Source organism: Pseudorasbora parva, chromosome 4 (assembly GCF_024679245.1).
Source record: "Pseudorasbora parva isolate DD20220531a chromosome 4, ASM2467924v1, whole genome shotgun sequence".
In the NCBI taxonomy this organism is placed as follows: Eukaryota; Metazoa; Chordata; class Actinopteri; order Cypriniformes; family Gobionidae; genus Pseudorasbora; species Pseudorasbora parva.
In genome coordinates this window covers 33,713,957-33,739,392 of record NC_090175.1, presented here as the reverse complement: position 1 = coordinate 33,739,392, position 25,436 = coordinate 33,713,957, and the positions used below count along the sequence as shown (strand labels likewise).

Genomic DNA, 25,436 nt, shown 5'->3' with positions numbered 1-25,436 from the left:
GGGCTGAATAGTATAAAATGCCCAAGAGAAGTCGATAAAGAGGAGCCTAGCATGAGTTTTTGAGGATTCCAGATGTTGATAAAGGAAATTTAACAATGTAAGTATTACATCCTCAACACCTCTGCTAGGCCTATAAGCAAACTGGAGAGGGTCTAACTGCTCCTCTCCCTGCTTCAGTAACTCCTGTTTTATCAACTTCTCAAAAGTCTTCATCACCAATGAGGTGAGATCTACAGGGCGAAACTCATTTAAGACCTTAGGGTTCTTACACTTAGCTACAGGAATAATTGTAGTATGTTTCCAAATCTTTTGCACTGTTTGCGTCTGTAGTGATTGAGTAAAAATGACTTTAAAGATCTCACTTAACTGACCAGCACAATACTTAAGGACTTGACCACTTATGTTATCAGGGCCAGGACTTTTTCTAACATTAGTTTGTTTAAATAATGATTTGACCTTAAATACATCAATATTAAAATCAAGAATACATTCACTAACCAAATTAAATCACACGTGACTGTTTTTTTCAGTAAAATCACCGTTAGGCTGCATTTACACTGCAGGTATTGCTGCACAATTCTGATTTGGTGACTATATCCGATTTTTTTGATGCGATGGACGCAGACAAAATGATTGTACAATGTTTTGCTGTCTGCACTGTTCGACACATCTTTAAAGGACGGCAAAACATTTCTCTCTTAAGACGGAGAAAAAGAGGAGAGCCCTTGACGGGGTTGCCAGGCTTTCACAACAAAACCCGTCCAATTGCAACTCAAAACTGTGTTAAAGTAGCTCAATTCCGCATGAAAACCGCAGACTTGGCAACACTGGATCGCAGTTTGAGTCCACCTGAGTTGACCGCATTCGCCTCAGTCCTTTTTTCAATGACGTACGACTCTCATTTACTGGGGTATATCCGATTTGACCGCTTACAAGGCAGACGCTAATGCACGCATCCGAATTTATTACCACATATGAATGAGGCCTGAATCCGATCTGAGGATATCGGAATTCATGAGTTTTTTTCCTGCTTACACGTTCACATGTCATATCCGATCTGTGCCACATGAGAAAAAAAAAAAATCGGAATTGGGTCACTTGAACCATGCAGTGTAAATGGGGCTTTAGAAAATCTTATGTAAAAACTGTTTAATTAATTTGCTAGCTGCTCAGACTCAAAAACATTTAATGACACAGTACTAGTGCCTTTGTGTAGGCCTGTCATTAGCTTCATTCCATTCCACACAGATCTGAGATCAGACTCACTGAATTTAGATTAAATTTTTCTTTTATACTGAAGTTTAGCCTTTACTATTTCAGCTTGCACAACCTTCCTAATTGCAGCATATGCACTTTTGTCACCACTATTAAAAACAGTCCTCTTTTCTCTTAACAGATGTTTCAGTTATTTAGATATCCAGGGCTTTTATTAGGATAGGAAACAACTGTCTTAGTTGGGATCACACTGTCCACACAGAAAGAGATATAACTGCATACTGCATCAGACAGATCATCAATGTTGTTGGATGAGTCTAGAAAAACAGACCAATCGGTACAGTCAAAACAGTCCTGTAGGGCCAAAGCGCTCTCCTTGTTCCACACCTGTACCAGCACAGGTCTGTATGTGGGGAAAAGATGCACCACATAATGGTCAGATAATCCTATAGCAGGACCTGCAACAGACTTGTAGGCTCCCTTGATAGAGCCATAGCAGAGATCCAATAGTCTGTTCCCCCGAGTGGGACAGGTGACATACTGTGTGAAACAGCTCAGCGACACTTTACAGTTGACATGATTAAAATCACCAAGAAAGAAGCACGGTGCATCAGGAGAAATAGATTTAAGTTTTTGAGCTACTGAAAAAATGACATCAGAAGCGGATTTTATATCTGCTCTTGGGTGGATGTACACTACTGTCAAAAATATTTAGGGAAATTCCCTAGGCAGATACAATGGTCTAACGGACACCGACAACAGCTCAATGTCCGGTAAACAAATCCGTTCACGCACAGTGGCACCATTGCACCACTTTGGATTGATGTACAGGCAAACACCACCGCCGTTGCGCTTCCCCGTCGTCTCTGGGTCACGGTCCAAGTGGATCGGGACCCCAAAACCATCAATGTTCACGGTAGAATCCAGGTCAGTGTCAGACAGCCACGTCTCAGTGAAAGCCATCACACAAGCGTCTCTGAACTCGCACAGAGAGGCCACACACGTTTGCAGTTCATCAATCTTATTCCTTAAGGACTGGACATTAGCCAGCAGTATCGTTGGTAGGGAGAGACGTTTCTTTCCTATTCGTTTTCTTAGCCGTTGCCGCACTCCGCCACGTTTCCCTCTTTTCCTGATTTGTTTACCAGGTGTAACCGGACGCCTAAAACTTTGTAACGGAGCATTGTCATCAACTAAAAGGTCCAAACAATTAAACTCCCCGCAACTTAATAGCAGAGTTGCGTCTAGGTCCACCACATAGTTGCTTGATTTAAATCCCAGGAGAAAGCCCCTTATGTATTGGATCCTGTCGGGCTTCACAAACAAACCCTGAGCGATGTTCAGCACGATTGTCAAAAGTAGGAAGAGAAATATCTCCATTGTTAGGCCCGATAAGCACGTCTAAAACACCTGTACACAAACTGAAGTAATAATAAATTAATTAATTAAAACGCCACAGACAGTAAACAAACACAGACACCTGCTACCTGGTCGCCTGCAATTGAGCCGCACCCAACCGGAAGTTATTCTCAGAGAAAAGCTTAACTCCAAGTCTTCCAGAATCGCGGTCAAAGCTGATTCGAAAGACCGACCACCGTTCGCCAGTTTCTGTGTTTACTAGAAGCACGCAAGTGCAACTCGGCCGTCATTATGTTAAGCCCCGCCCCCCGACTCTATACACGATGTGATTGGCGCGACCAGAGTTTGGCGTTTACAGCTCAGAAATGTATTGAGAATTGCTAGACAACACTCGCGGCAAATTAGATTTGCTGCTGCTAGTAGTCCAGGCAAAGTAACTCATTTTGGAGCCAAAAATAGAACTAATTGTAAAATAATTTTTTTCAGCTTAGATCTTTTCTATGAGGTGTCCAGAACAATATACTAAAAGTCCTAAGAAATCCTAGTTGAAGAAATATGTTAAATTCTCATCAATCCGAGATGTGTGCCAGTAAGGCCAAACAACAATAGACCCCAATGGGGCTATTTTTGTCCTTTACTCCTATCAAAATGAAACTTTACACAATGAAAGTACACATGAAAAGTAACATTTTTTTACTTTCACTGTGTGAGGTTTGATTGTGATAGGAGTAAAGGAAAAAATAAGCCCTTTAGGGAATATTTTGGGCATATTCGATAAGTATATTGCTAATTTGCATATTCAAATTAATTTTCAAAGAAACTTCTAATACACAATGTTTTACTTTTCATGTCGACTTTCATTGTGTAAAGTTTTATTGTGGAAGGAGTAAAGGAAAAAATAAGCCCATTTGGGTATATTTTGGGCATATTCAATTAGTGTATAGCTCATTTGCATAGTAAAATTAATTTTCAAAGAAAATTGTAAAACAAAACAAAATTACTTTTCATGTGTACTTTCATTGTGTAAAGTTTCATTTTGATAGGAGTAAAGGAAAAAAAAATAGCCCCATTGGGGTCCATTGTTGTTTGGCCTTACTGGCACACAACTCGGATTGATGAGAATTTAACATATTTCCTCAACTAGGATTTTTTAGGACTTTTAGTATGTTGTTCTGGACACCTCATAGAAAAGATCTAAGCTGAAAAACATTATTTTACAATTAGTCCGTCGTAAAACGCTATTTTGCCTGGACTATAGGGTGCGTCTAGCCTAGAAATCTAGACGCACCCTAGCGGCAGCAAATTTAATCTCATCATGTATCGAGTCAGCGGGCGGGGCCATAATGACGACGGCCGAGTTGCGTTTGCGTGCTTCTGTTGTCTAGTAAACACAGAAACTGGTGAACGGCGGCGGTCTTTCGAATCAGCTTTGACTGCGATTCTGGAAGACTTGGAGTTAAGCTTTTCTCTTAGAAAAGAACAAAGAACAGCACTGAAGTCATTCTTAAAAAGGGAAGATGTGTTCGGAGTTTAGCCGACCGGATACGGCGAATGTTTAATCTGTCAGCGAGCTCTGCTTCACCTTCGTTGCTCTGGTTGGTGTAGCGCTATCCTATCGCGTGCAGAGGGAGTTTGAAAGACAACCGTTTATCCCGCCCCTCGGATTGAGCCCTGTCTATGGTGAGTTTCCAGACCAAACATCTTAATGTGGGTCTGGCTTGTCAGGCTAGGGTGCGTCTAGATTTCTAGGCCAATTGAAAGCAGCAATCGGTATGATTCTTTCAGCCACAGGGTTCGTAAACATCTTTATCAAACAAACACAATGATTTATTTCTCATCGATATTGATTGGACTATTATTTTTGCATTACATGGCCCGCCCAATCGGTCGATATAAACTGCAAACCGCACGCACACATGCGCACGCATATGCATGCCCTTCATTCGTCACGTCGAGAGAGTGAATAGTGTAGATCAAGAAAGGAATATTATTTCAGTATTTGAGATTAATCGGCCTGCTGAATGGTGGTATTTTGATGCCAAAATAATTGAAAATGGACAGAATAAAAGTCACAAATAGATATTACAAATTGTAAACAGAAAACAATCTACAAATAGAAAAAAAATCCACAAAAAAAGTCTTCCTGATCCGCAAATGTAAAACAAGATCTACAATTAGATACAAAGTCCTCAAACAAACTCTTTGTGATCCACAAATATAAAGCATGGTCTACAAAAAGATTAAAAATCCACAAATAAACATTTCCTGATTCACCAATAAAAATCAGTGACTTGTACTTGAAAACCAGAATTTTAATGAATGTAAAGTGACTTGTTTGCAGGTGAAGATCATGTCCTGTTTGTAGATTGTGTCACGTTTGTTTTGAGAATTCTGACACTATTGTTTCACTGTTGTGACAAAATAGAGTCAAAAATGCATATTACAATTTGTAAACACAAAACAAGATCTACAAATAAGTAAAAAATCTGCAAACAAACTCCTCATGATCCGCAAATGTAAAACAAGATCTACAAATAAAGTTATAAATCTGCAAACAAACTCCTCATGATCCACAAATGTAAAACAAGATCTACAAATAGATTAAAAAAAATCCACAAACAGACTCTTCATGACATACAAATAGACATGTGCCGATTTTCGATACTGCGATTTATCACGATAATGAATATGGATGATATTGTTATCGTGGGCACTTTAAAATATCGTCAATAATAATTTATTAACAATTTATATTTTTTTATAATGCACTCAAGAATACTTTACCCATCAACCATATAAATGCTCAACACCGCTATTCTACGTCAAAGGGAAGCACTCAGGTGTAAATAATAAGCACATGAACGAGTGAAGGACACGCGCTGCTGAATGAAGTGCCGCTCAATGACAGCAGAGGGCGCTGATGAACTGCAGAATGCAGCGATTACCCCGGAAACCCCGCAAAAAAAAAAAAAAAATAGTGTAGTTTTTAAAACATCCATTCGTTTTTTGTAATCTCAATGTTGTTCATCACAGCACCAAATACTTAATACTTAAAGACTTAATATTCTATTTATTTTCAAACTTAAACATTTTTATGTTTTAATCTGGACTACAACATGCCCTAATGATTAGAACTGTTCTAATTATTTGTTATTGTTCAGTAAAACTTGCATATGACTTCATTAGTTAACATGTTAATTCATTATTACCAAACTAACAATGAAAAACACTTATAAAGAATGAATCATTCTAAGTAATGTTAATTTCTTAGTTACTGTTTAATAACATTAAAGGGATCCCCTGGTGTTGAGACTTGTATGGCTTAATATAACATAAATGATGTCTCTTACTGAATTATGTAGAACAAAACCCATGAAAGATCTTCGTTATTTTAAAAAATCGATTTTATATTTGGACCATGGGCGGCGCCATTTTGTTTGTGTTCTAGGTTGATGACGTAGATTGGTTGAACTCCTCAATCAGCTGGCATTACCCGTAGCTATTTTTACCACAACGCAACTCGAAAATTGTTTCAGAGTTAAACAAAACCAATTAATTGCTTTGTAATTGTACTTAAAACACACTCAAACATACATGTGCACACAAACTCACCTACACAAGTCACAAACAGATCGGCGGGCGGGCACACACACCTGACAGACTGCTCTGTCTCAATCGAGATGTTGGGCTGCTCAGTCTCCACGACAGGGGCTGAATCCGAAATCGACCCCCTAAACCTTGAAATAGGGCATTTTTTGAAGGGGTCGGCCATTGTAGTGTTGTCCGACACCATAGGGACATGTTCGAGTGCAGTCATTCAGTCTCACGTTCACCGCAATAACGAGTGTACAGCCGATTTACACACAACAGCTGTCCGACTTCACGCACTCGATCGTCTTCATTCACTCCTTCAAGTTGTATTAGTGAACAAAAGTAGAGAAAGTAATTTGTGTCTTAAAAGTGAAAGTTTAAAGATTGAGGTTAATTCACTGAGCGTGCTCAAACTTTAATGCACAAACCAATCCCATGCATCATCACCAAAACATCCTGCCTCTCTTCCTCACGTTAACTTATCCCATCATCCTACCTAGATATTTCCCTCTGCTGGATACATTAGGCATTACAGTTAATCTACTGCATATCAACAGTCTATCTATGATATCAACACAGGGAATAGTGATGTATGCGCGCACGCAGTGCGTGTGTGTTCGCGCCGATCTGTTCGCGCCTCATATGTGTGTGTGTGTGTGTGTGTTCGCGCCGATCTGTTGGGGTGTGTGTGAGTCTGTGTGAGCGAGAGAGTTTGTGTCCACATGTATGTTTGGGTGCGTGAAGTCGGACAGCTGTTTGTAAATCGGCTGTACACTGCGGTGCAACGTGAGACTGAATGAATGCACTCGAACATGTCCACTACGATGTCGGACAACACTACAAATGGCCGTCCCTTCAAATAATGCCCTATTTCAGGGTATAGGGGGTCGATTTCGGATTCAGCCCCTGTCATGGAGACTGAGCAGCCCAACATCTCGATTGACACAACGCAGTCTGTCAGGTGTGTGTGCCCGGCCGCCGATCTGTTTGTGTAGGTGAGTTTGTGTGCACATGTATGTTTGAGTGTGTTTTAAGTACAATTACAAAGCAATTCATTGATTTTGTTTAACTCTGAAACAATTTTCGAGTTGCGTTGTGGTAAAAATAGCTACGGGTAACGCCAGCTGATTGAGGAGTGCAACCAATCTACGTCATCAACCTAGAACGCAAACAAAATGGCGCCGCCCATGGTCCAAATATAAAATCGATTTTTTAAATAACGTAGATCTTTCATGGGTTTTCTACTACATAATTCAGTAAGAGACATCATTTGTTATATTAAGCCATACAAGTCTCAACACCAGGGGATCCCTTTAAAATCAAAATCAAAATAACTTTTTTAATGGACCTAAGATAAAACTAACAATGATCAGTATTTCTTAACTAACATTAACAAAAACATTATACTTTCTGTAACAAATGTAGCTATTGCTCAATCTTAGTTAATGCATTAAATAATGAGACCTAGGGCTGGGCGATATGGCCAAAATTTCATATCCCGATATAGCTCATTTGATATCCCGATAACGATATACATAACGATATAGCAATTTTTCTGTTAATTCAGTTTATGAATAGATACAAAATTGCAATGTGGAAATGCAGTTTGAAATGATATTCAAAACAAATAAAGGTAGTATGGACTACATTTTTATTTTATTTAGAACCTTTTTTTAAAGCAAGACTGTTGGTAAAGTTAACACCTGCCTAGGGATGTTAACCGATGACCGTTTGACCGATGGCTGACCGTATCAACATTAACCGATCAAAGTTGTCGGTTAAAATAAATAAAAAAGTGATCTCTAAATTAGGCTATTATAGACAGTGGACTAAACGCTACTACAGTTGGCCGTCTCATTCCAAAATCTTTTTGTGTGATTAAACATATCCCTCGCACTCACTTTTTCATAACTCGCCTGTTTGTACTTAATAAACCAATAAAAACATTTGGCGCGGGGTTACAGCGTTTGGGTTTGCGCGCTCACAAGGTTTGCAAAAAGTAAACACTCAAGGTTAGAGTCAGGGCAGACGACAGTATGAAGCGTGCATTTCGCTTAAGATGGGCTTACATTTGGAAATATATTACATCTTCATTTCAGTGGTAACACATAAGGTGTTGATCGTCTTTCTTTATTATTGTTAGCACTACCTCGAACTAAAGCAGCGTCTCTTCGGAGCTGTCATTTTCTTAAATGAGCCGCGGCAATGATTCAAATGAGCTTCTAACGCTGGACAAACGCCTTTATTTACAACGCGATCACCTTGTACCTAAACCATTTCGAAACTAAGGAGCCATTTGTCCTCTGATTACAAACAAGTGACGTGAGTGGAAGGGAGGCGTCAGCGCGTGTGTGTGTGAGTGAGAGAGCGAGAGAGAGACAGAGGGAGCGCGGCTCGCGGCTGTTATTTCAAATAGCGCAGCATATTTTAAACTAAACGGTTAACCGGTTTCAACCGGCTAATGAGGCTCGGTGGTCGGTCAAGAAAATGTTTAGTTTTCGCCATCCCTACACCTGCCATTAAAATATTTCAATATATGGCTATATAGTGTGCCACGCGTAAAAGCCCGTTGCAGCATCTGTGCTGGCTTATGCCACTATTCTGGCATAATTACTCTGAGAATTACCCTGGTCTGAACCGCCTCTACTACCGTCTTCCTCCACGTTTGTTTATGTATTACAGCGTGCATGGGCATGCCGTGGCGTGAGGTGCATCTTGACGTAAAATTCTGCCATAAACGCCTTATCGTGGCGTAAGCGATAGAGCCTTATATAAAACGATAGACATTTTCTATCGTCCAGACGATATATTTCGTCATATCGCCCAGCCCTAATGAGACCTTATATTAATTTGTTACCTGTTGTTCTTTATAGCCTAATTTTTGTAATTAACTAACTTTTGCACTTTAATATGTTTGATAATTTTTTTTACAGCTCTGAAAAAAATCAAGAGACCACTTACCATTGATTTCTCATTGATTTCTCAATGTAAAGTGGTCTCTTAAATTTTTTTCCAGAGCTGTATATATTTTTGGTGCATTATTGTATAAAAACATTCATTTATTTTTGTTATTACAAAAATAGTTCTTAAAGCTGTTATGCTGTTCAATATTGTGATAATATCATATATAGTGATAAAATTTCAGCAATTAATCGCAACATGAAAAATTGATATCGGCACATGCCTACATACAAATATAAAATGCAATCTAAAAATAGATTTAAAATCTGCAAACCAACTCTTAATGATTCACAAATAGAAATCAGTGACTTGTACTTAACGACCAGGATGTGAATGAATGCAAAGTGATTTGTCTGCGCATGAGGGTCACTATTTGTTTGTAGATTGTGTTGCATTTATTTTCAGAATTTTGGCACAACTGTTTCGCTGTTTTCCCATTAAAAAAAATCTACAAATGCCCTCCTCACAATTTGCAAACAAACACAGCCTAACTTGTATTTTCAAAGCACTGTAAAAAGACATTCTTACACATTCTGTGCAAAGCTCAGCATGCAAGTGTTAAATCCGTGTTTGCAGATCAAAGGGCATTCACAGATCACTCTACACTGGTCTACAGATCTTTTTGGCACTATCTTTCCGCAGAGTTGCGCGACTACGATCCACACGTATAGTAGTGTTGGGCGATATGCCTAATTTTCCAATCGTCATATCGTCAGCCTGTGAGATCGCCGATACACGATCTTATCGCGTTGGGGCGGAGCAATCAGTGGCGTAACTTTGTTTTAAAAAGTGGGTGGGACAGTCTCACGAAAATGCTTATAAATAGTACGAGTGTGCAATCTCGTGAATGTATACGTCAAAATGAGCTTTGGCTTACGAATGGTAGGCTACGCAGGTTTTTGTGTGCATATGATACACACTTTATGGCGTATTATAAGGGGATGCATCTAAACACAATATAGCGTTAGTGTCCAGATTTTTCACGTGAATAAAGGCATAGATTTGCACACTTTAAATCCTCGTATTTTTTTCTCATTAAAACCGAATATCATCAGTGATTGTACATCAAGAGCAGGGACAGTTTTTGTGCATTTTGTTTAGTGATTTTACCAGAACGAATAAAAAAGTTAGATTAAAGTGCTCTGCACATGCACAAGCCACGAGAGAAATCTGCACCACTGAAAACGGCAACGAGCGCCAGATCGCCTCTTATTTAACAAACAAAATTATGCTCTTCTAGTTAACCAGATGTGTTGTGTTTGTATTAAGTTAGGTTCATCGGTGAAGCAATCCGTGTGCAACTGGTCCGCTGTTGCATACCACAAACAGCATTTATTCATTATTTTTTATTTAAAATCCAAAAGTTTTTACTGAACATGGCTCGTCAGAATTGCAATTCTCTTTGTTTACTCTTCTAAGTCAGGTAAACGTACTAGCCTACATAAACAGCATTTTATTAAATTAATTTATTCATATTTAGATTAAGCTCATACAAGTGGCAAAACATTTAAACATAGGTTATAGCCTAAATCACAAACATTTTAAATTAGAAACTTACAATAGGCTATTCAAAAACAGCCGACTCTCGTCTTTTCTTTCGTTTTTAAACCTTTTAAAGGAAATCCTGCAGTCTCGTTTCCTTGCTTAACTTGAGAAAAAAAACCATGTGTTGACTTTGAAACAAGAGTATATTTTAAATTATATGCATCTGTGGTTAAATTAGGACTACTAGATTTTCGCGTCAGTACATGTTTATTTTAATGCGAACAATGTTCTGTAGCTTTAATGCAGCAGCGCAGCGCAGCAAAGAATAGACTCGGTACGAAAACGATCCGTGCACTGCTGCAGACGCAACGCACCTGGAATGGACTGACGGACAGCATCCGCGTGCAGTGTGAAAGCTGTCATCCGTTAACATGGGTACGGAAAAAAATACGCGCCGCACACGCACTGCAGACGGTGTGAAACAGGCTCCATCGGAACGCGTGTTCAGTGCAGCTGGCAACATAACTCCCCACCGCATGCAACCTTCTCAAACCTGAGAGAGTAAACCAGCTGGTTTTCTTATACAAAACATTTTTGGGAATAGATAATTGCATAACAATAATTGTTGTCTTAATTGTTTCTGGCCTTGTGTTTGTTTTAGCAATAAGTTCATTCGAGTAGCCTATACATTTGAGGTGCTTTAATTGTTTTGCCGTTTTATTTGAGTTCTTTCATTGTGTTTTTTATTTATTAAAGCCTGGCCTTGTGTTTGTTTTAGCAATAAGTTAATTCCAGTAGCCTATACATTTGAGGTGATTTAATTGTTTTGCCGTTTTATTTGAGTTCTTTCATTGTGTTTTTTATTTATTAAAGCCTATTTCGTTATTTATTATTTTTAGGCTACCGACAACCTGGTGTCGCAGCCTGTCTATTTTAATGGACTATTTATTTCTGTAGCTCATACAGCGGGCAAGGGCTAAAACACATTATTAGAAAATACATTGTCTTCTGACATTTAAGTATTTCACTGCACTTTAACAAGAAATCTTAGCTTAACGGCCAGTGCAATATTTTTTGTTCATTGTTGTTCAGTCGTTAAGTCGTTTGAAATAAAGCTGCTTTTACTTTTTGACTGATCCCTGTTCAAATTTATAGGCTATATAGCCTGTAATTATAATATAGCAATTTGTTATTGTATTATTATAAGTATAAAATAAATGTACATTTATGAAGAAAAAAAATGCTTTAGCCTGCATGCCGTTTTCGCCGTGGCTTATGTGAATTTGTGAATATAGGGCCGCTAGGTTGATCACCTTGCAATTAAATTCTGAAACTACGTAGTTTTTAGTCTTTAAAAAAAACTTTGTCACTGAAGAGTAACTCATTTTTACATTTTAAAAGCGTGTGGGTGTGGCACTCGCAGTAGCCTATATATGCGGCACATAGCCTGTGAGTGCAACACCACACGCTTTGATGTTGATGTGAATAGTAAGGCTAAGCAGAATAAGTACAATTAATGTAATGATGATAATAATAATAATAATAACTATGATCATAATATTTTCATTTAATAATTTAAAAAAAAAAAATTTTATTAATGGGGAGCGAGCCAAATATCGCCTTGAAATCGCCAACAGCTTCAGCTTTTGGCGATCTCTCTGCCTATCGTCGATACACGATACTATCGTCTATCGGCACAACCCTAACGTATAGTCAGCCAGTCAGGGGTATTGCTTCAATGTGATACCACGCACCCTCAATAAGCCCTCTTCAAAATAAGAGCGGACACTTCTCTGATGAGTGGGCTGGGCTCGCTGCCGTTTACCGGTGCTGGTGTCAGAGCACTGCGGGTCGGACCGACCAATGGGTTGTCAGGGAACATGGGTTGTCAGGGAAGCGGGCGATCGACTAAGTAGCTGAGTGACATTTTGAATAACTTTAATCGCAACCAAGTACGTTAGCATTATGCACTATCTTTGAAACTGGCCAGAACCGGACAATCCGGACCGGAGGTGACCCAATCTGTTTCTAGACCTGCCAAACGGCTGTTTGTGTGCGTGTGCGTGTGCGCGTGTGTTTCTCTGTGCTGGAGTTATTTTATCAAACTTGTGTCTTTATTACACACAAAATAGCTAGTCGTCAAGCATATTGGTTTTAATTGTATTACCATTAATTTCGCACGGATAGTGACAATGCTTTCTTGCTGTATGTCGATTCAGCATTTTAAACGTCTCTGGTGCAATCTCAGCTGGATCTCACGAAAAATGCGTATAAATAGTACGAGTGTGCAATGTCGTGAAATGTATACGGCAAAACTCATTTGTTTTAACAGATTACTGTTAAAACAAATGAGTTTCGTTACTTTTCAAGTAACGAGTAAAGTAAGGGATTAAAATGCAAAAACAGTAGGCTAATTAGATTACTTCCCTTAAGCAAACTGCGTTACTGCCTTAACCATGATTTTGTTTCGCGAGACAGTTTCCTGAGTGAGAAGGGCGTAGGAGCGCCGCGACATCAGTGTTAATACCGACGTGTGGTTTTGAACAAGACACAACAGAGCGCGGGAGAGCAGACCATGCAGCGTTTAATGCTTGGAAGTACCCAAACTACTTTGAGTTTGACTCGTTAAAGGTGACAAAAACATCAGCGTCAGATAATTTTTATATAAACTAAAATCTGAGCAAGCACATAGGCCCTATAGCAGACACAGAAATGTGCTTTTATGACATTGTTGCAGGCATTAAAATAGTTCAGTTTTCTTTTTAATGTCAAATTTGTTAGATTTTGTTTCGTTTCTTTATTACGTTAATTTAGAAAAATGTTTAGAGCATTTTTTTGTTTGTTAAATTTTAGTTAACATTTTTTTTTAAGTGATGACCAAGCAGCCGACAGTAGCCTAGCCTAAGTTAACGGTGAATCCGTTTTATTGTTTACTTTGTTGTAGCCATTACACAATGTTTTTTTATTTATTTATATTTATGTTTAAATATTATATTATTTATGCATTTCATCTGATTATGATAAGTGCAAAGATGTGATCGAGTGGGTCAGAAATTATTTTGGTGGTTATGTTTAGTTTAAAGCATTTATTTCGTTTGGTTTAAATTGTATCTTAATTGTAATAAAGGTTTCTTCTGCAAATTTTTAATAAATAATATTTAATAAATATTTAATAAATAATAAGCAAATAGCAGACATTAATCATGACGAAGTCGTGGGAGTGATCGCTTTCATTGCTCATGAACTGGAGCACGTCTCATAAATAAACCGAAACTCAGCAGGCTACTTGCCTCACAGACATGAAGAATATGCGTAAGCCTATAAAAAGCTTGAAATGTACACTTTCAAATGAAACGATTCGAAACGAAAATTGAATCAAGCAAAGTGCAGTGTTGATGAGCAGCTCAAAACTCAGAACATTTCTGTTCAGAATGCTGCGCTTCATCACTGCACGAGCTGTGAGTTTAACGCACATTTTTACACTAATCCTGACTTGTGTAACTTTGTTTCTTAGTTGTAGTGTTAGTTCTTACTTTGCTAAAAAATATATATTATTTCTGATTATAGCATAGCTTTCTGCCCACCCAATTAGACTAATAAAGTAATGATTAAAGTAACACAAAAGCTTGATTTGGGCCCAGCCCGAGGATAAACATGACTTAAGAGACAATTTTAATGTTTGCATATGATATACATTAAAATTATTATAACATTTTATTTTTTTTATAACTTTTTGATTTTAATGTTGTTAGATATTATATTAATAATTATACATTTTTATTTTAATGTTTGCATATGCTATACATTAATTATTATACATTTTATACAATATTATACAATTTTAATTGTACTACTTTTTGATTTTAATGTTTATATATATATATATATATATATATAGCTATATACATTATTTATTACTATTAATTAATGTAATTAATGCCATTGTTATACATTATTGTTACTTTTCTTTTTTTATTTTAATGATTGTATATGCTATACATTCCTTATTCTTCATAATTTATTAATTTTAATTGGATTAATTTTTAATTTTAATTGTAATGTTTTTGTAGGTTATGTATTAATTATTATACATTCATAAAAATATTTTCTTTATATGTTCGCTCATTCTGTCATTTGATATTTGTTCACAGTGAATGTGACTGTTACTGTATTTGTACTTATACAGTGTAAGTGTTTAAATGCACTTTGATTTTTGGGGCGAGTTTGACTGTACTTTTCTCGAAAAGTATACAGTAAAATGACTTGTAAATAAATATATTAATAGTCAGGGTCACTTAACAAATATCGGACCCACTTTATATTAGGTGGACTTAACTACTATGTACTAGCATTGTAATTAATCATTTGATACAATGCACTTATTGTGAACATACATGTTTTTACATTGTACTTATATTTGAAAAAATGCCTGCATGTAATTAATTTCTGTAGTTACACTTGTAATTACAAAGTTGGCACTTCCCTTACACCTAACCCTACCCTTAAACTGACCCACACCACCACACCTGTGCCGAACTCTACCCATATCCACCTCAATATCAGCAAAAGTGTTTTGCAATACAATTTGAACACAGTAAGTACATAGTACTTAAGGCCACTTAATATAAAGTGGGGCCCAAATATCAAATGACAGAATGAGCAAACCTATAAAAGGAAAGATGTGTATTAATTATTGAAAATTGGACACAGTGTAAGTGTTTGAATGCACTTAGATTTTTGCCCGAGTTTGACTGTAAAACAAAAACTATTCAGTAAAATGACTTTAAACATAATGCATTAATAGTCAGGGTCACTCTGAACTAGGGATGTCCCGATCAGGTTTTTTTGCCCTCGAGTCCGAGTCATTTGATTTTGAGTATCTGCCGATACCGAGTCCCGATCCGATACTTCTATAATACATCAAAAAAGAATAAAGAAGAGCGAAAAAACGAACCAGGATGTTCCTTATTTTTTATTTTATTCACCTTATTTTAACATTCAACAACTCTAACAAACAGAGCACTTCTGTGAGGTAGATTGAACAATCAAGTAATAAATAACAAATTCTTCACTTTTGGATTTTAGTGCTACAGTAAATATAAAAAAGTCCGGGACCGGAGTTGCGCAGAGCAGGAAGTACAATGGCGATATCAAAAGCACACCCATACTCTCATAGATGCAGAACAATTAATTATGTTGGTGTGAAATAAACAGTTATGGAAATTAAATTAAATTAAATAATCTGCTCCCAAAAATCCTGAAAAAATCTGTTAGTGCCTCAGTGACAACTTCACTCAGAGAAGACGTCGATCTCAGCTGTCAATCATGACATCACACAGCTGTTTTTATAGCATCAAATAACTAACTAAAACTAAACTTATTGAAAAAACAAACACTTGAAATGAAATCATCGTGATGATAACTGCCTACAATGACAAATCAACTTTGGGGAAAAAAATATTTGAAGTGTAATTTGACTGAAGTGTAATTAACAATGCTTTTCAGGTTTTTATAGGTCTAACATTAGTTTTTAGGTAGAGAAACTGAATAAAGTAGGCTAAAGAAATAATAATAATAATATATTTTATGTTAAATAGCTGCATATTTAACTGTTTAAATTAAAGAATAATCCTTACAAAAGCTATTTAATCAAGAGCAGTGAGTGACTCCTTATCTTTTGTTTGACATTAAACAGACAGCAGTAAAGGCTGCCACTTTAAGACCGAAGGCTCTGCGTCGTCTTTCTCGACTGTATAAAGTCCTCTTAAGGCATATTCAGACTATGTCTGCTTGGATACTCATCAAGATGGACATGCTGACATACTTCTGGTGTGAGTTGGTCCGTTTAAGCGCAAGTCTCGAAAGAGAACTCAATATTTGCGCGCTGCGAGACGAGTGCGCGCTTTCGGATGATGCACAGAGAGAGATCAGCGCGCGCGCTCTCATTCGCGTCTTCTGGCAAATATACCCGGGTGATATTAGCGCTGTTGTAATTTATCACCGAGGAGCCAGCACGTGTATCCATCTACAGAAACATACATAAAGCATTATTTTCAAGTTACAACCCATATGCGTCATCATGCTCAGCTCACCCCAGAATATACATTATATCCGAGTCCTGATGGGGATGTAACGTCCGATTCCGATCGAGTCTGAAATCACTGTAACACAATGTACAATTTAATGTTTTTTTTAAATAAACATGACTAATTTTAATTTTAATGTTTGCATATGCTATAGGCCTACATTAAAAATATTATAGGCTACATTTATTTTTTTTAATAACTTTTTGATTGTAATGTTTTATACGCTATATAGCCTATTAATTCATATTATTTGTGTCCTAATAAGATTGAAAATAGCAATATATAAAAAAAAATGTAAATGTTGTTTATGGTCTTAATCTTTTTAGGGACAAATACAAAAGTATAAATGAAACTCCTTTATTACAGAGTCTTTAAATCCGATTTGACCGCTTCCAGCACCCATTAGACGGATTAGACGCCTATAGCCTACTGAAAAAAAGTGCGGCTGGCTTGACCGTGTATTTTCGAAGCGCAGCTGGCTTGACCGCCCTTTTTAAAGAGCATATTGCAGGTTAAAAAATTGAGATGAAGATATAACCTTGTATGCAAATGCCATATGAAAAGGTAATGCAGGATTTAAAATGTTTTTAAAAGGCCGTTTCATTGGCTGTTTGTAAAAAACGCTGTTTTTTCCCCCAACATCGCGTCATATTAAATTACGAGAGGGAGTCATCTACAAAACTATGCATTGCCTCAGTGCAGAATAGGTTGGTATTCTGTAGTAATCAGTGTATTTTCGGTAGTTTTTCTATTTAAAGCTACACTGTGTAACTTTTTTAGTTTATTCTTAGCTAAAAACACTTAGTTCTTTCAAAAATATATGTGCTCATTAATGTATATTTACTTCTTTCAAGAAATAAAGTATTCTCGTAAGTTTATAATATGCCATTGAAAATACATACGGGTGAGGGGTTCGAATGCCGGTCGCCATGTTGCCCCTCCATCTTGAAAGTACATTAGCCAAAGAGGGGCATACCAATAAATTCAAGCTTCATCTTTCGCATTTTAGCACTCGATGGCACCATGTTGAATATGAAGAGGGGGATTGCCATGTTAATTTTGGACTAAAACGGCCACCGTAGGAGTTAAAACGAAATCAGAATTAAGAGGAACAGAAACTATTATTCACTGGATGGGCATATACCTTTCCACCACTAGATGGGGGAAAATATCACACAGTGTAGCTTTAAATGTATCATTGTCATGGAAAATTATTGTGTCCAGCCTTTTGTATTATTGTTTAAATTATTGTGTCAGGACATTGAGTCCACAGGCTTCCTTAAAAAAAAAGTTAGAAAAGCTGCTTTGTGGCATTTTGTGCAGGTGAAGAAACGGTAGGATTACTTCACTTCTGCATCTGCTTTGACACACGCGGTGGTGTGTGTGTGTGTGTGTGTGTGTTCACTTTACACCACGGATTTACAATTCTTCTCACACTTTTTAAAAAAAAGTCAGGAATTATGTGCTGATAATGTATACATATTTTATTCAAGCCATATGTACATCGTTCACTCAAATACATACTCAAAACATCATACATCATACAGTGAATAAAGGATCACAATAACACGTTATACTGTATGTGGTTTGGCCGCGGCGGAGTGTGGCGGTTTAATGTTTATGTGAATGAATTGACAGAACAATTAAGTGATTGTAAGACGTGTGCTTGACAATATTGTAATTAATCATCTCATGTATGCTGACGATCTTGTTATTTTCTCACCGAGTAGCGCTGGCTTTTAACAGCTGCTAAATGTATGTTATGTCTATGGTATTCCATATGAGGTGCACTATAAAGCAAAAAAGATTTCGTACGGGCTCTTCTCCCTGTAGGGCGCGCGCACGCGGAGCGAGAGAGGAAATGCACACTCATAAACAATCTCATGGTGCAGATCCAGTCATCCGTGAACACGTCTGACACGCCCTATGGTTGCGCCGCGCTCCACTTTATTCCTATGGTTGACGTCAAGCGACTTTAACGATTCAGCACAGCATTCCGGGGAAGGAAGCGCTGTATTTGAACCGATTTGAATGCAGAAATGACGGGAAGCTTCACAACATCGCTTTAGTCGCGACACAAAGTGGATCTTCACCGTTCACAGCTGTCAGGACTTTACCAAATCATACCAAAGAAGTGTGTTTTTGACTGAGCGGTCCCAGCGATAAAGGTTCGGTCCTGCTTTGGAAGCAGCCGATGAGTAAAACTGCTTCAAATGTCTATGCTGTCGTCGCGTGAGTAAACATGAGTAAACGACACGATCAAGTGCTTCGTCATTCAAATGCGCTAACGGACTCCATTGTTGTATAACGTATAACCAATGAGATCATCTATGTATAACGTTACACTAGTCTGACATGCAAAACCGTTTTGCTTGCTACTGCTAAGGTTTAGTCGCATACAATAGTCCATAAACCGAATCATGTCCTCATACACTGCGAGAAAAGACACACAAATGTTGACAGGCCACTAAATACAGTACATAGCACAGAGACGGACGTCCTGCTGTTGCTGTTTCTCCTGTTCAATTTATTTCAGCCTCCGGATCTGATTCTGGATCATTTATCTATTAGCTGAGATCGATAGCGATGGGCTTCTCCACACTTGAGGACGTCACCGCTCGTCATTCTTTAGCTCCGCCCACACGATACGCCTCCAGGCGCTCGTTTTTTTCCGGAAAGACTCGGTACAGCCCATATTTCTTTTATAAATATAATAAAACTAAAGACTTTTCAGAGATATGAAGGATGCAATACTACTCTATAGGTACTCAAGATTGACATGAGATTGACTGAAACTGAGTGTTTCACCCCCCCCTTTAAGCCACCGCATGAACAATCCCCCAACTTTCCCCAAGAATCGCAGGGACCAGAGTCTAAATGAAGTTACAGGTACAAATTTCCTCCTACGAAAGTGTACGAGTAAGTACTTTTTCAAAAGTTAAGGAACAGTTCATTTCAGTGGAAACGTGGCTTTAGAAAAGCCATGAAAATTATTTCAGACCATAGATAGGCATCCTCTGCTTTATTTGTTTATTTATTCTCTTTTGGTTGGAGATTTGTTTTTTGTTTTTGTTTTTAAATAAGGAGAAAATGCTTGAAATTAAAGTGTTAATTGAGCAGGTCTTTGTGAGTGTTGGGGGATTGTTTTGACATTTTGATTTAGCAATTTTTATACTGTGATTTTCATATTATGTACATTGTTTGTTTTTTTGTGTGATCATTTTTAAACTCATTGAAACTCATTTTCTCCATGGGGATAATAAAAGCCACTACACTACAAATGTACAGTGTGAAAGTTTACGAATACACAGGATTTATTGTTAACCCTAGTGTTACGAGCTATGAGTGTATCGGCTGTTGTTAGGGTTTTTTTTTGTCTGACTTTCTTCTCTCTGGTTGTGCCGTCTTGCTCTCAGGTCTCTGCTGATTGGAGGAAGCGACTTTCACTCTTCATAAAGGTGCCGTCTCTGCAGCCAATCAAGTTCCGCCTTGGTGGATAAAGTCTTTCAGCGTGTCCTGATTAAGCAGTGTGTGTGTGTCAGGTGTTTCAGTTGGAGTTTGACATTGTGAATCTTTCATTATCTTGTGTTAACTCCACACTTGATTTTGTACGGTGAGATGTTGAGAGTTAAGCGTGATTTAGTAGCCTACTTTCTGGGGAAATAGAGAACAGGTAAGCAGGTCGCACGATATATATCTTGCCCGCAGTTATCACATGCTAAACACGTCAGGAAAGAGGTGAGCGCCCTCTTTGTATTTCTTTGTTTTTATTTAGTGTAAGTTTAGTTATGGCGTCAGATACACCGAAGATTTCGTTTTTTCTTTTCACATTTTTCTTTGGTTAGGAAGGTTAGAGGGTTTTGGGGAATTTAGCTTAGGAACTATTTCTGTTTTATTCTTTTCTTTAATTTGGCGCCACCAAGTTCCTTTTTCCCCACTAGTTTATTGTATTTCCTTAAATGCATTGTAATATAGCGCATACAAAATGATTAGTGGCTTCGGCTTTAAGTATTAATAAATCAATTGGCCTTATCAACTTCTGTGTCTGGTCTTTTCTGCTGCCACTCCATTACAGCAATGTTAACATCTAAATGTTACGTTCTGACCCTAGACCTTTAAAAGTTCGTAACACTAGATAAATTATGAGCAGTGTAAAACGTAGCAAGATAAGATTCCATTTGCGGAGGATTTTGAATGACCCAGTGTTTATTATTTAACGTGTGAAAACCTTACAGACACTTACTTAACCAATATATATAAATTGAATGGTTATGGTTAGATAATGGATTTGTGTGGTGCAATGAAATTCAGGACTATAATATGTCTTAATAATAATATAATATAGAGTCTATAATATGCTCAAACATTATGCAATCTCTTACCATATTGTTTAAATCCTCAGATGAGTCACTCTCACTTTTTAAAGATGCCTGGTCTGAATCATCTTCATCACTATCATCAGATGGCGAGATCAAAGCTGTAAAACATATCAAGAAAGGAGAACAGGGTGAAAATACAGAATGGAAGAATTTTGGTTAGCATTTACATTTAACAAAATATTTTGTTTGCATGCAAGTGAAGGCTCAAGTAAACATTAACCCCTTACCTGTCACCCCCCGATTTGGCAAATGGCGCATTTAGACATACTCATATTAAAAAAACAGCTGCTCATAAGTTATTCTGAATATACACATAACCAATATATATTTAGAAAGCCAACACATGAGTTTACAGCTGAATACTCAGAATTACTCAGACAGTTATTAAAATAGAGATATATAGGCTACAACATAAGAATAAAACATTTAAATATTTTTCTTCATGTATAATTAGGGCTGTCAAACGATTAAAATATTTAAAAATCGCATGATTGTCATGAGTTAACTCGCGATTAAATCGCAATTTAATCACAGATTTGTATTTGTTGTAAATGTATCTTAAATTAAGTTTGAATTCAGTTTTTAATACTCTAATCAACATGGGTATATGGACAAATATGCATGCTTTATGCAAATGTTCGTTTATTATTAGTGAAACCATACTTATTCAATAATAATCAATAAAACAGCATGAAGACTAGACATGTATCAAAGGTGAAGGGGGGGATTCTGAAATCCACTGCCACTTCAATATACCTGTATATATTCATATCCTAATTAACTTCATAATCAAAACCTTAATTAATATTTATCTTCCTATATTACCTATATTATTATAATGATTCTTTCAAGTTATGATTTTGCTTTGTTTCTTGTTTTCTAAAGTGTGTATTTGGTCTCTGAGGAGTGACTGAGGGTCTGGCCTAGAGATGTGTGATGTGTCACTAAACACTGGCAACAAGGTCATGTGTTTGGATTTTGGAGGTATCACACACCCCTAACATGTCAGGAGTGGAGTAACAGCGTTTGCTCACTTAGCCCGGCTTCCAGATATGAAATATGGATTTGTCTTTCATTTAATTTATTATGTTTTATTCCTTTTATATTTCCTTTTACTGAAACACTAAAGACTCAAGATGAACATTGCCTGTACTATTGTGTGTCCCTCTCACTAAAAGAAAGCACATGTTATCAGTATGTTTTGGTAAGAACTAGTTAGAACTGGAGCTTAATCAGCTCCAACCTTGGAGAGACTGTGAATCTGTGTATGTGCGCAATATTCTATGCTACAGATCAGAATGGTGTTCAATGGGCACCCTAAGAGATGGGTGGACTTGTTGTTCTGGGCAAGCTGGTGCCTGCTCCAGATCTGGAAGGTCACTACGGGCCTAATTCTGGGTGAGAGCATCAACAAGTGACACGTCAGTGGAAACGTGCATCAGATTAACTGACTCGAGTGGAAATTTACCATGACTGTGCATTGTCTCTGAGCCAATCAGAATCATCCACATTGCAGTAATGACGTGGATAAGACCTTGAAAACGGTATAACTGTTGGGACAATTGTATGTACGATAGGGCGAGGCAACGAGACGGTGAGAGAGGGAGCGCGGCCTACGAACTCCTTGTGAGACTTGAAGCTGGCCTCTGCTTTTGAAACTGCAAACTATTCTTAAGTAAATTTTTCTTTTATTTAATTGGAATCCTGACTCTGTCTTCATTTCTTCACTACTGGTCCTGGGTCATAAGCTGTTAACCCCTAACAGTTTTGGTGGAGGATGCACGGGCAATCATTCCTTGGTGACACCCCTGGCAAAACAACAAATAAGGTAGTAGAAAGCTTTAATTATTTGGTTAGGGTTGTCTGAATGGAAGAGATTGGAGAAGGAGAGCAGTGTGCTTCGCTTCATTCCACTGGTGAAGAGTGAGGCATAATTATACTAAAGGGTAATAGTATAAGAAGTCGCTGAGAGCATCGTGACGTGCTGAAGGCATAGGTAAAAACGGTAGCGGACAGTGCAAAGAAGCGGACTCAATAAAGGGGAGGCCCTGCGGGGCAGAGGTAACGTCCTCTACAGGAGCCGTCTTGGATCAACTGGTAAGGTCCAGGAGACATTGTGAACCTGCTCCATCTCTTCCATCTCAGACAGGGGTACCCCGAACTTAGAGTTTAGAACTTAGAGAATCAGGCAGTCAGGGAATAAAATATTAGTTATTAGTTAAACAAAATAAAAATAGATTCAGGAGTTGTTTGCCAGGGATGCATCTGGAACGATCCCGAGTAAAATAAAAATTGTGACCCAAATTGGCACGGACCAGTATGTGTGACGTTTTCGTACAAGTGTCCTTTGCAGTTTCATCACGCAGAAGCCACAGCTGTGTTGGGTAAAGATCGCCGCCTCCATCTCTTTCTGTTTCGGTGAGTATGAACTTTGACTAAAATATGGCTGATAAATTGTGACATGATCAGTAACTTGATCAGTCTTGATAATATATATTGAAATGAAAGAGAGCAAATGCTGTAACTAGCTTTGCTCTGAAGCCCTCACTTAAAATAAATTTGCAGAACATTTATAAAAAAAAAATTAAAACATGGAAGCAAGGTTTTAATTCAGACTGAAAAGTTAAATAGCAACTTGACTGGCTGCAAACAAAGAGTGCTTATTAATGAATTTGTAGAATGGGTGGGGTTTAACCCCTGAAAGAAAAATCCCAGAAGATTACTGAGGGATGGTATAGTCTGATTGCCAAACGTAATAATGTCTGAAATTACTGGAATTGAGGTATAGCCTGAAAAAGGGCTTGAGATTGTTTTGAAAAAGCGACAACACCAAGATGTGTGAGCAGCCAGTCTTATCTGCCCCCTCCCCTCTCGCGCGCTCTTCTCTGACTGTCCGAGCGAGTGCCGCTTTAGGCACCGCCTTACAGACTGGGAACTAGACTGAAACATGCCAGTTGCTAAATGACAGAGTGTTTTAATTGTGGTCAGCAGGGCCATTTTGTATGTAACTGTAACCACCCACCCATAAGGTGTAGAAATGGTGGCAAATCAGCCCATCAGATTAAATTTTGTAGATGAAACAAAGTAAGAAAGTAACAATGAATACAATGAATATAAGGTCTTAAGTAATTATTTTTTTAAGGAAAGATCTATGATAATTAATTAAAATTATGAGGTAAAATTAAAGACATTGACTGAAAAACGTGAGGCAAGAAAATGTATAAATAGTAACGTAGAAGTTTAAAAGACAAATTTATGAAAAAGGTGGTTCCTGTTACTCTAACTCTTGAAAAATTCTGATAATGTTAATTTGCCTCAATGTTGGTAAAAAACAGTTTTTATAAGATAAATTGGTGTTAATATGTTAAAAACCCTAGATGCTGAGGTTTTGGTTTCAAAAGATAAGCTGGTGCAGAGCTGTAATAAAACAATTAGCTTATCTGAATCTGGCCCCCACCGTTTCTGGTGCTAGGGCCAAACTTGCTACAGTAACAGAGACTTAATCTGAGAAACGTAAAGTTTCTAAATTAATTGTATGGGGAAAAGACAAATATAAAATTAATTAATTGAAAATGTGATCTCTGTCTAAGGATAGAGTTTAAAGGAAATGTTTGATGTCTTATTTGAAAAAAAAAAAATCAATTTCTAGCCAGATCTTGTCTAGATCTTCTAGTGCGAGTAGTATAAAGTTTATGAAAACACAGTGAACCATCCTGAATAACTCAGAGTCTCTCTCTCATTCAAAACCAGCTCAAAGCTGTTATCTGAGCTGTGTCTTAGGTGATAAGAGATTTATAGTAAAAGCACAGTGCATCAGTTGAAAATCATAGAGACAGTGATTTGTTAAAAAGAGTGAAAGTGTCATTAGGAGGGCAATAATAAAGGTATCAAATGTTTTCAAATACAGAATTTTAATGAACTGACATTTTTAAATAAATTATCCCATGACCAGTGACATCTTTGTCTAATCTTAGCCGCCACCATGCACAGGACCAATGGATCAGGTCAGAGTCAACATGCAGGACATTAAATTGAATGGACAGTTGTTATGGCTAAATTCACTGAGTATAATCTACGCACTAATATGTTGCGGTTTGGAAGATGTAATTGATATCAGTGATTAAGTAGTGTTATGATTAACCTGTCTCCATGTTTTACCTATAGTAAGCAGACTAAATGGCTCTGGTGACTCTTGAATGCACTTTCCCCAAGGCTCCAGAAAAACATCTGATCCATTTTAAGGGTCAAAGATCTCAAGCGATGACCAATGTGAATGAGGGTGATTCGCCTAAGACGGGTAAGATCCTCTTTTGGCCAGCGGGGGACAACCTAAGACATGGGGGTCACCGCCATTGGGCAC

The 25,436-nt window shown here is 37.6% G+C and overlaps 1 protein-coding gene across 2 annotated transcripts in view; it reads right to left on the bottom strand.

The window, feature by feature from the left end:
• The window catches only part of LOC137073273 (MSL complex subunit 3-like), a 196,930-nt gene that overhangs the window by 135,636 nt on the left and 35,858 nt on the right, over nt 1-25,436 (bottom strand). For both annotated transcript variants that reach the window (XM_067441597.1, XM_067441596.1), the window contains exon 5: nt 21,080-21,174. In XM_067441597.1, the coding sequence (XP_067297698.1) occupies nt 21,080-21,174 (95 nt within the window). The remainder of the gene's footprint in view (nt 1-21,079; nt 21,175-25,436) is intronic.